Source organism: Cebus imitator, unplaced genomic scaffold (assembly GCF_001604975.1).
Source record: "Cebus imitator isolate Cc_AM_T3 unplaced genomic scaffold, Cebus_imitator-1.0 Scaffold30, whole genome shotgun sequence".
NCBI classification, from domain to species: Eukaryota; Metazoa; Chordata; class Mammalia; order Primates; family Cebidae; genus Cebus; species Cebus imitator.
The window spans coordinates 10,436,502-10,449,792 of NW_016107345.1; the positions used below are offsets into that span (position 1 = coordinate 10,436,502).

A 13,291-nucleotide genomic window follows, 5' to 3' on the forward strand; every position below is an offset into this window, starting at 1 on the left:
AAAAAAAAAAAAAGAAATACAACAATCATCCTCCACCCACTCAAGACCAGAGCTTTTGCATTTTTTTATTCCCCAATTCTAAGATTTTTTCCCTCAATTTTAAGAATCTTTTTATATCACTTGCATTAAACTTTATAACTACATTATCAACACATTAAAACGTGATTCTTAAGTTTGTCTAGATTCATTGCATACCACTATTTCTTGGATTTCCTTAAAAAAACTGCCTCGGATCCTGTCCAGAACAAGGCAGGGGGTAAATGACCAGATAGAAGGATAGATGGATGATAGATTATTTGTTTTGCTTTCCACTGTCAGAATTAAGCCCTCCCATGGCCCCTTGCTGGGCTTTCTGTCAAAGCATGTGCACTGCATCTTTTCAGTATCTGTTTTGCTTGTTGATCTCACCCCTCTTAAGTGCTTGCTGTCTCACCTGTAAAATAAAAGAAGTAGTAGAGGTGGCCTGTAAGGCACTAGGGAGAGGGAACTGCCCTCTCACTGGCCTCATGGCAGCCCCAGCCAGTACCCCCTCTCCAGTTCCACCCACAGAAGCAAGTCTCACCCCTACCCCCCAGGTCTCTCCACTTCCTTCTAGAGAATCACCCAGCTTCCGCAGCCTAGCTTGAGGTTCTTTTCAGCCTTAGCTGGCTCCCCCCTGCTAAGAGCCCCATGCTCCATTTGAGCCTCCAGTGTCACAGGGTTTGACCTGCTGTTACTGCCTTGGTCATAGGGGCAGGTGGTGGGCGAACATGATCTAGAGTACCCCACAGAGTCAGGAGCCCCCAGGATCTGGGATAGACCCTAGAGCTGAGCCTGAAATTGGGTGGGCACTGAGGGGGCAGTGATATTTGCTGAGGGAAAGGTTCTGGTGAGAGACTAAGTAAATAAGTGAATGAGGTAATAGATAAATAAGGGGAAGAATGAGTAAATGGTAAGATGGGTAAATTGGTGACTGAATATAAGGGTAAATTGATGGAAGAATGGATTCATGTATTACATATGAATGAGGAAATTAATGAATGAGAGAATGAATGAGTGGTTGATTGGGGAAATGAGTGGTAGAGGAAACTAGCAACTGTTGGGTTGAGAGTGTCTATGGGGATTGACTTTTCTCCAACTCTCTTACCTCTTTTTCTTCTGCCCCCAGTGTCCTCTATTTCTCCATCCACCGCTACGAGCAGGGTAGGTTCTGGCCCCACCTGAAGGCCTCTAACTGGTCCACCACAGGTTTTGGCCAAGGCCAAGGATATACCATCAATGTGCCTTGGAACCAGGTCAGTATCCACTTACCCTCTGCCCCCAAAGTAAGGCCCAGCCCCACCCTTCTGCCTTCGGCTCAGGGTAGGTGGCTGAACATCCCCCGTCATACTCCTGTGTCTGCAGGTGGGGATGCGGGATGCTGACTACATTGCTGCTTTCCTGCACGTCCTGCTGCCAGTCGCCCTTGAGGTCCTGGGGGTCTGGGGTGTGTTGAGGGGAGGAGAAGCCTTGAAAGTTGGGCCATGAGGGCAGGTAGCCTCATGGAGTACATTCCCTCCTCAGTTCCAGCCTCAGCTGGTCCTGGTGGCTGCTGGATTTGATGCCCTGCAAGGGGACCCCAAGGTAAGGCAGGCTCCCTGGGGCAGCAGGTGGGCTGCATGGAGCCAGGCTGACCCTCCATGTCCCCCCAGGGTGAGATGGCCGCCACTCCAGCAGGGTTCGCCCAGCTAACCCACCTGCTCATGGGTCTGGCAGGAGGCAAGCTGATCCTGTCTCTGGAGGTGAGTGACTCACCTTTGTCCCTCAGCCTGTGGATCCTGGAGGGCTTAAGAACGAAGCTTTCAAGTCCAACAGGAGTTCCTGGCCCAGCATTTCACTTACTAGCTGGACAACCTTGCATAAGTCACTTCACTTCTTTGTGTCTCAGCTTTCCTTCTGTAAAATGAGCATAATAATGGTAATCATCTCATATCATTGTCCAGTGAATTCAATGAGGCCCCCTTCTAAGTTCCTTGTTGCTTGACATTTGGTATGCACTCTATTATTATCATTATTATTATTATTCCCTGGTCATTTCTGGTCCTTTACTGACCCCCCCTTCACAACTCCTTCCCCCAGGGTGGCTACAACCTCCGTGCCCTGGCTGAAGGCGTCAGTGCTTCACTTCACACCCTTCTGGGAGATCCTTGCCCCATGCTGGAGTCTCCTGGTGCCCCCTGCCGGAGGTGAGCCCAGGTGGAGGAGGGGAAAGCGGGAGCCTCACTGCCCACCCACGTTCCTTTGTATCATATTTTCTTTGTGTCCTGCCTTGCAGTGCCCAGGCTTCAGTTTCCTGTGCTCTGGAAGCCCTTGAGCCCTTCTGGGAGGTTCTTGTGAGATCAAGTAGGAAGTGGGGAGTGGGCTTGGTGGGGGTGGGCATGGGATGAACCCTGGGGGAGACTGTCTTCAGACTTCCTCTGACTTTCCTAGGCCACCTTGGTGGGAGAGAGTCAGGCCGTCTGTCTCCCTGGGCCCTGGTTTCAGACCTCCCACCCTTTTTCTGTTTGGGTCACCTGAGTTCCAGAGTATGACGGGGATTCAGATTGAGAGGGTAGGATGAATGTGGCCTCCCCCTTGTAGCTGATACTGTGGAAGGGGACAATGTGGAGGAGGACAATGTAGAGGAGAGCGAAGATGAAGGACCCTGGGAACCCCCAGTGCTTCCAATCCTGACATGGCCGGTGCTACAGTTTCGCACAGGGCTGGTCTATGACCAAAGTATGATGAATCACTGCAACTTGTGGGACAGGTAGGCAGTTGGAGGTCTGGATGAGTAGGTGTTGGGGGTTCCTCCCTCTCAGGCACTAAGCCCCACCTCTGGTTCCCCCACCGCTAGCCACCACCCTGAGGTACCCCAGCGCATTTTGCGGATCATGTGCCGTCTGGAGGAGCTGGGACTTGCCGGGCGCTGCCTCACCCTGCCACCACGCCCTGCCACAGAGGCTGAACTGTTCACCTGCCACAGGTCAGACCCCAGTGCCTAGGGTGGGTGGGATCCCAGGACTGTGGAGGAAGTCTCAGGGATTGGAGCTTGGGGTTCCCCCCCACCAGGGAGCTGCTGCGGGACTTGAGAGGAGCTGAAGTTCCTGTCTTGGGGGTGGGGTTCAGGAAGGGGACGGATCCTCTTCACCATCCTGCTGGTACTCCTCTCTGTGCCTCCAGTGCTGAGTATGTAGCTCGTCTCCGGGCCACAGAGAAGATGAAAACCCGGGAGCTTCACCGGGAGAGTTCCAACTTTGACTCCATCTACATCTGCCCCAGCACATTTGCCTGTGCACAGCTTGCCACTGGCGCTGCCTGCCGCCTGGTGGAGGCTGTGCTCTCAGGAGAGGTGCGTTCTCTGTGGGCTGGGGAGAGGAGGACCTGAGGGATAATAGAAGAAAAAGGGTCACCTGCTGTTTCTGAAGGCTCTGAGAGAGTCAAGCAGGGCCTGAGGAAAGGGGCCGTGGGGAAGGGCACGAGAAGGGGCAGGCCTAGAGGCTGGGGGCATAGTGGAGGGAACTGGAGAAAGGGAAGGGAAGGGTGGCCAAGTACGGTGGCTCACGCCTATAATCCTAGCAATTTGAGAAGCCAAAGTGAGCTCAAGAGGTCAAGGCTGCAGTGAGCCATGACTGTGCCACTGCACTCAAGCCTGGGCGACAGACTGAGACCCTGTGTCAAAAAAGAAAGGGGCGGGGAAGAAAGGAAGGAGGACAAGCTTGAGGGCAGGCGGTCCAGTCTGAGCACCCTGCTGCTCCCTAGGTTCTGAATGGTGCTGCTGTGGTGCGTCCCCCAGGACACCATGCGGAGCAGGACGCAGCTTGCGGTTTTTGCTTTTTCAACTCAGTGGCTGTGGCTGCTCGCCATGCCCAGGCTATCAGTGGGCATGCCCTGCGGTAAGGACTCCCTGGGGACCCCCAAATCCTGATCCTTGTGAAGACCTGGAAGCTCCCCCCAGCCCATTGCTTACTCATCATACCCCATGGTCCAGCTCCTAGGACTTCCCCAGAAAAAGTAAGGGTGCCACCCTTACTCAGAGAAGGACCGAGGATGGAGCCTCTCAGTGTTTATTTAGATAGGGCCCCCAGATCGTGTCACCTGGGCGCTTATAAAACAGGATCCAAGTCTGGGCACAGTGGCTCACGCCTGTAATCCCAGCACTTTGGGAGGCCGAGGCGGGTGGATCACCTGAGGTCTGGAATTCAAGACCAGCCTGACCAACATGGAGAAACCCCATCTCTACTAAAAATACAAAAATTAGCTAGGCGTGGTGGTACATGCCTATAATCCCAGCTACTCAGGAGGCTGACGTAGGAGAATCGCTTGAACCCGGGAGGCAGAGGTTGTGATTGAGCTGAGATCATGCCATTGCACTCCAGCCTGGGCAATAAGAGCGAAACTACGTCTCAAACAAACACGAGGATCCAGGGTCCCACCCCAGCATTTCTGGCCTATAGAAGCTGTCTCGACAGAACCCAGGTCCAAGCTCCCGATGCATACTCCAGAAGACCCAGGACTCAGCCCCCAGCATTAGCTGCCCGAGGCCCAGGTCCAATTCCCTAGCAATGACCCAAAAGAGCCCAAGGTCCAGCCCCAAGCACTTGCTCATATCTACGAGGCAGCCCTTGGGACCCCAGGATCATACTTTTCTCCTTAACTGACAGGACCCAGGGTCCTGTCACTCAGCACTAAATATCTCTGCAGACCCCAGGGGTCTAGCCCAGCCCTCTTCCAGGGGGTGAGTATCCTAGGTTACTGAGCTTCTGCCTCCTACCCAGGATCCTGATCGTGGATTGGGATGTCCACCATGGTAATGGAACTCAGCACATGTTTGAGGATGACCCCAGGTAAGATGCTGCAGTCAGGGGCTGTGATGTGGTCAGGGAGATGGGTGAGCACCTCAGGAGTACTGGAGCCCCTAACCAGCTATGGCCCCCTTCCCACCCCCTCCCCTGCAGTGTACTATATGTGTCCCTGCACCGCTACGATCATGGCACCTTCTTCCCCATGGGAGATGAGGGTGCCAGCAGCCAGATTGGCCGGGCTGCGGGCACAGGCTTCACCGTCAACGTGGCATGGAATGGGCCCCGCATAGGTGATGCTGACTACCTAGCTGCCTGGCATCGCCTGGTGCTTCCTATTGCCTACGAGGTAAAGCTTAGGATAGATCTCAGGATGTATGTGACACGCCTGTGCAGGTGGCAGCCTGGGCCTGCCTCCTTGGCATGTGTGCATCTGACTGCCAGGTGGCTGATCATATGAGACAGCCCGCGGGTGACTAATGAGGCTACTGGGGCAGTTGGTGACTGTGATCACCTTGTGTGTTTGTCTGACTGCACAGGTGGCTGTACATGACTGCCTTCTCTGTGTGACACTGTGTGAGTGACTGTCTTGCCTGTGTGTGAAGGCCTTCTGGCTATGCAGCAGTGGCCCGTGTCCTGGCTGGATCTGTGTTGTATATGTGTGCTATCACAAGTGCTTTAGTGTGTGTGTGCAATTCTGTGCAGGTGGGTATTTCTCACCACCTTTTCTCTGTGCAATGGGTGTGATATTGTATGTCACTAAATGCAGCCATCTCTGTGACAGCCTATATGGGACCCTCTGGATGTGGAGGGCTGTGTGTGATAGCAGTCACTGTCTGTCTGCCTGCCCTGGCTGTTTGTATGTGTCTCTGACTGGGAGGTAGCTGCCTTCCCTCTGCTTGAGCTGGGGGAGTCAGTGGCTTGTGTATGGCTGACTCTGGGAGGGAGGGGGAAGAGGTGTGAGCACCGCTCTGTCACCCTGGGTGCCAGTGTGCATCTTTGGATCTGCACGTGCATCTGACTATGCATGGGTGGCCAGGACAGCCTTCTGTGTGTACAACTGTATGTGTAAGCGACCAGCTCTTGTGGACACACCAGAGTGCATGTGGCTGTTGTGGCTGTGTAGTGATGGCATGTGTATGATTATGACTGTGCAGGGTGGCTGTGGATTATTGTCCTCTTTAAGAAACTATGTATGTATGTGTGTGCATGACTAGTGCAGATATGTAGTACTGGTCTGTATGGGACTGTGTGTGGCAGTACATGTGGCTTTGTGTGACCATCTTGTCTGTGTGTGGTGCTTGCATTGCCATCTTCTGTTATGGAAGTGTGCGAGCACCTCTCTTTGGCACTATGTATATAAAACCCTGTATCTTGTGTATGTGTGTCCCATGTTTGACCCTGGGGTGTGTATATGAGGACATGTCTCTGTCTCTCCGTTTCTCATGTCAGTCTATTGACATATGAGTCTGGTCTCATCATGACTCTGTCTCATGTCCCCATCTGTCCATTTTTGCCATCTCCATGTCTCTAAATCTGCATCTGTTTCTTCTATCTCTGAGTCTGTATTTCTTTTCTTCCTCTCTTCATTTTCAGTCTCTACTTTTGCATCTCCCAGTCTCCAGGCTCTGTGTCTCCATTTCTCTGACTTGCATCTCCATGTCTTCTTCATTTGTCCTTTTCTCCATGTGTCTGAGTCACCATCACTTACTGCCTACCAAAAGCCCTTACCCTCATGCTTATACGTCTCTCTTCTCTCCCTGCCTCAGTTCAACCCAGAACTGGTGCTGGTCTCAGCTGGCTTTGACGCTGCACGGGGGGACCCGCTGGGGGGCTGCCAGGTATCACCTGAGGGTTATGCCCACCTCACCCACCTGCTGATGGGCCTTGCCAGTGGCCGCATTATCCTTATCCTAGAGGTAACTCTCTCTTGGTACCTTTTCCCACAGTGGGAGGGTAGTTTGGGAATCTTGGCACTATCATTCAGGATAGTTTCCTGAAATCTCCTTTAAGTGTCCCCGCCTGAGATTGTTGGCACATACTGGGTAGTAATAATAACAGCAACATTAACAGCTTTGAGTGCTCACTATGTGCAAAGCACTCTTCTGAGCACTTCATGTATCTTATTCATTTAGTTACTTGGCAAAGCAGCCTTATGAGGTAGGGTTAGCTTACCTCATTATTTTCCCCTCTCAAGATCAGGGAAACTGAGGCACAAAGAGATGTGATGACTAGATGACTGAAAGAAATGTGCCTGAGATGGCACATTTACTGATGGCAGAACCAGGACTTGAACCCATGCAATGTGGCTCCAGTGTTTGTGTTTTTTACTATTACCTGAACTGCCTCTAACAAGTTCCTGGGACAAAGAAAATTCACTGACCTTTGTTAAGTGACTCAGTATCCCCATGCCTCAGTTTCCTCATCTTTATGAGGCTGGCTAATCATGGAGGAATGCCTGGCAAATGGTAAATGCTGGATCTGGTAGATCTGTTTTTTTTCTTTTTTTTTTTAATTGAGACAGAGTCTTGCTCTGTCACCCAGGCTGGAGTGCAACGGCACAATCTCAACTCACTGCAGCCTCCACCTCCCAGGTTCAAATGATCCTCCCACCTCAGCCTCCTGAGTAGCTGGGATTACAGGTACCCACCACCACGCCTGGCTAATTTTTGTATTTTTAGTAGAGATGGGGTTTCACAATGTTGGCCAGGCTGGTCTTGAGCTCCTGGCCTCAAGAAATCCACCCACCTCAGCCTCACAGAGTGCTGGAATTACAAGTTTGAGCCACCACACCCGGCCCCTGGTTACTATTATGCATTGTTCAGATACTAACCCGCTCAGCAACCTTCTGTGCCGTTATTTTCACTACTTTACAGATGAGGAAAATAAGTCACAGAGAAATTAAGTGGCTTGCAAAAAGCCCCACTTACCGTGTGCCCAGTACTGTTTGTGACAGGGCATGGTGGGAGTTAAAAACACAGATGACTCCATCAGAGAGCCAAAGTTCTAACCCCAGTGCTGCCTCTTCAGCTGTTAGGACCTCGGACAAGTCATCTAACCACTCCGAGCCTCAGTTTTTTGTTTTTGTTTTTGTTTTTTTGAGATGGAGTCTCGCTCTGTCACCCAAGCTGCAGTGTAATAGTGCGATCTCAGCTCACTGCAACCTCCACCTCCCTGGTTCAAGCAATTCCCCTACCTCAGCCTCCGGAGTAGCTGGGATTACAGGTGCACACCACCACACCTGGCTAAGTTTTTTGTATTTTCAGTAGAGACGGGGTTTCACCATGTTGGCCAGGCTGGTCTCGAACTCCTGACCTCAGGCAATCTGCCCTCCTCAGCCTCCCAAAGTGCTGAGATTACAGGCATAAGCCACTGCGCCCAACCTTTTGCCTCAGTTTGTCTGTAAAAAGAATAGCAACTGGGATTCCTGTAGAGTGTGAAGAAAGTCAGAACAGGAGTCCATATGGAGAGAGAGTCAGTTGTTCCTATACTAGATCAGGGCAGGGGCTTTTGTATGGGTTCACAGCAGGCATCTCATGCAGGTCAGATCAGTGATTACTGTATGATGTGAGGCCAGGTGTTCCTGGACAGTGTGAAGACGGATTTCTGTATGGCATGAAGGCAAGTTCTGGTGTAGATTGAGCGCCTGTGGTTGTGAGGATTGAGTTAATATGCATGAAGTAGTTAAAATCGGGTCTGGCACAGAGCAAACACTTAATAAATAATGTCAGCTATTACTAATGGTTTTATCAGTATTGTTATCTTGCACTTTATATCACAATTTACTCCCCACAACAACCACCTTACACAACGGGTGCCGCCCATGTTACAGGTGTGGGTTCTGCTCACTTGTTCCCAGTACTCCCCCCTCCCTCTCCAGACTTGTAGGGCTCAGTTGGGAGGATTGGGGAGGCAGGACATGTTGCTTTCCAGATTCCTCAATGAACCCCCACCATGCCTTTCCCTTCTCTTGTCCTTAACAAAGGGCGGCTATAACCTGACATCCATCTCAGAGTCCATGGCTGCCTGCATTCGCTCCCTCCTTGGAGACCCGCCACCCCTGCTGACCCTGCCACGGCCCCCACTATCAGGGGCCCTGGCCTCAATCACTGAGACCATCCAAGTCCATCGCAGATACTGGCGCAGCTTATGGGTCATGAGTGAGTGGAATTGGGGACCATGGGGGGAACTCAGGGAAGGAGGGGGCTGGGGAGCAGGGATTAGAGGCAGGAAGGGGGACAGCACCCACACTCAAGGATCTCCTCCCTGGTTCCAGAGGTAGAAGACAAAGAGGGACCCTCCAGTTCTAAGCTGATCACCAAGAAGGCACCCCAACCAGCCAAACCTACGTTAGCTGAGCGGATGCTCACACGAGAAAAGAAGGTTCTGGAAGCAAGCATGGGGAAGGTCATCTCGGTGTCTGGGAAAGAGTCCACTCCAGACCAGATTAAGTCAGAGACAGCTGTGGTGGCAGTCACTCAGGACCAGTCCTCAGAAGCAGCCACGGGGGGAGCCACACTGGCCCAGACCATCTCCAAGGCAGCCATTGGGGGAGCCATGCTGGGCCAGACCACCTCAGAGGAGGCTGTCGGGGGAGCCACTCCGGACCAGACCACCTCAGAGGAAACTGTGGGAGGAGCCACTCTGGACCAGACCACCTCAGAGGATGCTGTTAGGGGAACCACTCTGGGCCAGACTACCTCAGAGGCTGTAGGAGGAGCTACACTGGCCCAGACCACCTCAGAGACAGCCATGGAGGGAGCCACACTGGACAAGACTACGTCAGAGGAAGCTCTAGGGGGCACCAAGCTGATCCAAACTCCTCTAACCTTGAGCACAGACCACCAGACGCCCCCAACCTCACCTGTGCGGGGAACTACATCCCATATATCTCCCAGTACACTGATTGGGAGTCTCAGGACCTTGGAGCTGGGCAGCGAATCTCAGGTAAGGCCCACCACACCCAGGCAGGGGCAAGAAGGGGCAAGAATCTGACTTCTCTGATACATCTCTTCTGCATGTCCAGGGGGCCCCAGAATCTCAAGCACCAGGAGAGGAGAACCTACTAGGAGAGGCAGCTGGAGGTCAGGACATGGCTGATTCGATGCTGATGCAGGGATCTAAGGGCCTCACTGATCAGGTGAGCTCAGGAAGAGGCTGGAACTTTGGCTTCCTTCTTTTGTCCATTTGTGTCTCCAGGTAGGAGCATGTGATGTATAAACATATAATGGGGAGATGGGGTCCTCAGCTCACTCAGTTTTGCCCACCAACTCCAGGCCATATTTTATGCTGTGACACCACTGCCCTGGTGTCCCCATTTGGTGGCAGTATGTCCCATACCTGCAGCAGGCCTGGATGTGACCCAACCTTGTGGGGACTGTGGAACAATCCAAGAGAATTGGGTGTGTCTCTCTTGTTATCAGGTACGGAGCAGAGGAAGGGGATGGGGTGGAGGTTGGCCTGGGAGCAAACTGCAGGGGGTTGCTGACCCCCATGTGATACACCCCCAAACTCAGGTCTACTGTGGTCGTTACATCAATGCCCACATGCTCCAACACCATGGAAACTCTGGACACCCGCTGGTCCTCAGCTATGTCGACCTGTCGACCTGGTGTTACTACTGTCAGGCCTATGTCCACCACCAGGTGAGCCCTGGGTAGACCCTTCAACACGTGCACACTCACCCCACTCACACACACTCCTTCTGTGATTTCGTAAAGGGAGACCACAGGCCCCTCCGCATGGCTGCCTCGTGATTATTTTGCGTGAGGCGGGGGCTGTGGGATAGTCCAGAAGACAGAGTGGTTGAGGGCTGGAGTCGGGGCAGCCTTGCAGCTGAGGTAGAGGGGTCCTTACTCTCTCTCACCTGCCCTATTTTTGTCTCCTCCTCAGGCTCTCCTAGATGTGAAGAACATCGCCCACCAGAACAAGTTTGGGGAGGATATGCCCCACCCATACTAAGCCCCAGAATACGCTCCCTCTTCACCTTCTGAGGCCCACGATAGACCAGCTGTAGCTCATTCCAGCCTGTACCTTGGATGAGGGGTAGCCTCCCACTGCATCCCATCTTGAATATCCTTTGCATCTCCCCAAGAGTGCTTATTTAACTGTTAATACGTTTAAGAGAACTGCGATGATAAATTGTGGATCTCTCCCTGCCCATTGCCTGCTTGAGGGGCACCACTACTCCAGCCCAGAAGGAAAGGGGGACAGCTCAGTGGCCCCAAGAGGGAGCTGATATCACAAGGATAACATTGGCGGGAGGGGAGTTAACTGGCAGGCATGGCAAGGTTGCATATATAATAAAGTACAAGCTGTTACAAAACCTGGAGAAAGCCTTTTGACTTTGAGCAGGTGGAGAACCCTACATCCCTGGCCAGCAGAGCCGATGAGTAATGAAGATATGAGGGAGTGGGTCTCCATCAGATCAATCCCCTACCCAGCCATTGCCCCCAAAAACTAACTGAAAATCGAGCAGCCATCTTGACTGGCTCCACCAGTGATGAAATGGTAGAATCCATGAGAAAATGGGTGCTTGCCTTAGAAATAGGGGCCTTACAGCCAGTCCCAGCCACACCCACACCCTAGGCTGAGAAGGCAAGAAAACTAATAGGAAGTATCCTCACCAGGCCTGTTTTCCCATTTGTATCATTTGCCTGACTGGGGATGGGGGGAGGTCCAGGTTTAACTTGAATGTGGTGGTCATGGTAGCTTCTTGGCAGAAGAGGTGCCTGCCATTGACCAGAGGTGGGAAATTGGAGGACAGTCTAGGAGTTGGATTTCTCCCATGTGGTGAGAATTGCTTTGGCAGCTCAAGAGAGTGGGGGCTGAGGTTTCCAGGACTTTTCTTCATGACCACCTTATGATCCCAAGCTGACCACCACAGCCCCACCCAGTCAAGAAGAGGAGGGATGGGAAAGGGCTGGGGCTGCCCTGTATTAAGAGCCCTCTAGATGCCCCACCCACAACCTCTGCTGCCCTCTCATTGGTCAGGACTGTGCATGTGGTTGCCATAGCTGCAAGGGAGCCTCGGAAATGTGTAGCTTGACAGCAGCCTCCGATCAGGGGCTCTCTTCCCTGACGGAATGACCCTTCCTCTCTGTCAGTGTCCTCTTTTCTCCCAAGCCACCAAAAGACAGCTGAGGCGGCACAGCCTCAAGAGCTTCGCCATCCTGGTCAAAATCTCACCCCCACCCCCACCTCCCAACACACACACACACACACACACACACACACACACACGACAGGAGGCGCTGCAGGGGACTCAGGGAGGTCTGGCCGCCATCTGCGCACCCCTAGAGGCCGCTGTGGCACCCACATGTCTGCACACAAGCCACCTTTGGGGTACGACCCCGTGCTCCCCCAGGGGGCAGAGTCGCGGCCGTTGCGGGGGGCCGGCCTGAGGAGCCGAGGGAGGGCGGCTGCACTAGGCCACTCCCCTACCCGCCGCCTGGGGGCCCCCGGAGAGCAGCATCGCCCCCCGCCAGGCCTGTCAGAGCGTCCCAGCGCACCATCCTCCTCACGGACACAGGTGAGCGGGGCGCCCGTGCCCTGGCCCCGCCAGGTCTGGGAGTCTCCCCATGCCGGCTTTGGGGGACACTCCCCCAAGCGCCAAGCCTTCAGGCGAGCGGCTCCTCACGCATGTCGGCCCTGGGCTGGAAGCGGGGCCGTCTCACCCGAGTCGGGATGGGTCTCGACAGGACGCCTGGGCTACGCTACTCACACCGAGCCCGAAGTGGAGTCCTGGTTTCAGGGACCCCTCTGCACTCTTGAGTTTTGCACCTCACCCGGCCTCGTCCGGGAAAGCGCGACTGGTGAGGCCAACCTGACCCCGGGTCCCGACCCCTCAGCGCGCCGGCCTGGGTGAGCTGGGCAAACCCCCATAACCTGGTCCCGGGGGCTCCGAGCACGCGGCCACTGGGACCTGCCAGAGGCTCCATGCCACTTGAAAGGACCGAGAGGAGCCGAGACCCCCGGCCGGTCCCCTCGGCACGCGCCTCTGCGCCTCACGGCTGTGGGGACCAGGGCCGTGGTCTCCCCAAGCGTCGCGGGGACTGGGCCATTGTGACCCCGACCCGCCGGGAACCTGGGGTGGAAGCTGCGCTTGGCCGCTTGGTCCAGTCCCGGGCTCCCCCTCCTCACCGTTGGTAACCCCAGACTCCAGCCGCTCGGACCCCGACTTAGGAGGCAGCCTCAAACCCGCCTCTGCCTCCTGACCCATCCCTAAAGATGGCCAGGCACTGGCCAGGCGCGTTGGCTCACGCCTGTAATCCCAGCACTTTGAGGGCTGAGGTGGGCAGATCACCAGCCTGACCAACATGGTAAAGCCCATCTCTATTAAAAATACAAAAATTATCCAGGCATGGTGGTGCGCGCCTGTAGTCCCAGCTACTCGGGAGGCTGAGGCAGGAGAATCGCTTGAACCCGGGAGGCAGAGGTTGCTGTGAGCCGAGATCGCGCCACCGCACTCCAGCCTGGGCGACAGAGCGAGC

The 13,291-nt window shown here is 54.0% G+C and overlaps 1 protein-coding gene across 6 annotated transcripts in view; it reads left to right on the plus strand.

Moving 5' to 3' along the window:
• Window positions 1-11,126, plus strand: part of HDAC6 (histone deacetylase 6) — a 28,684-nt gene extending 17,558 nt beyond the window's left edge. For 4 of the 6 annotated variants that reach the window (XM_017523883.2, XM_017523881.2, XM_017523880.2 and 1 more), the window contains exons 11-29: window positions 1,148-1,274; window positions 1,384-1,449; window positions 1,543-1,602; window positions 1,671-1,760; window positions 2,098-2,204; window positions 2,294-2,361; window positions 2,599-2,767; window positions 2,855-2,983; window positions 3,181-3,349; window positions 3,760-3,893; window positions 4,776-4,844; window positions 4,956-5,148; window positions 6,569-6,718; window positions 8,785-8,959; window positions 9,076-9,746; window positions 9,826-9,939; window positions 10,076-10,222; window positions 10,316-10,444; window positions 10,692-11,119. In XM_017523883.2, coding sequence (XP_017379372.1) covers window positions 1,148-1,274; window positions 1,384-1,449; window positions 1,543-1,602; window positions 1,671-1,760; window positions 2,098-2,204; window positions 2,294-2,361; window positions 2,599-2,767; window positions 2,855-2,983; window positions 3,181-3,349; window positions 3,760-3,893; window positions 4,776-4,844; window positions 4,956-5,148; window positions 6,569-6,718; window positions 8,785-8,959; window positions 9,076-9,746; window positions 9,826-9,939; window positions 10,076-10,222; window positions 10,316-10,444; window positions 10,692-10,760 — 2,836 coding nt within the window. In that variant the 3' untranslated portion in view covers window positions 10,761-11,119. Of the gene's footprint in view, window positions 1-1,147; window positions 1,275-1,383; window positions 1,450-1,542; window positions 1,603-1,670; window positions 1,761-2,097; window positions 2,205-2,293; window positions 2,362-2,598; window positions 2,768-2,854; window positions 2,984-3,180; window positions 3,350-3,759; window positions 3,894-4,775; window positions 4,845-4,955; window positions 5,149-6,568; window positions 6,719-8,784; window positions 8,960-9,075; window positions 9,747-9,825; window positions 9,940-10,075; window positions 10,223-10,315; window positions 10,445-10,691 lie in introns of all 6 variants that reach the window. The other 2 variants (XM_017523879.2, XM_017523884.2) reach the window with 2 other exon arrangements.
• The last annotated feature ends 2,165 nt before the right edge of the window (window positions 11,127-13,291 follow it).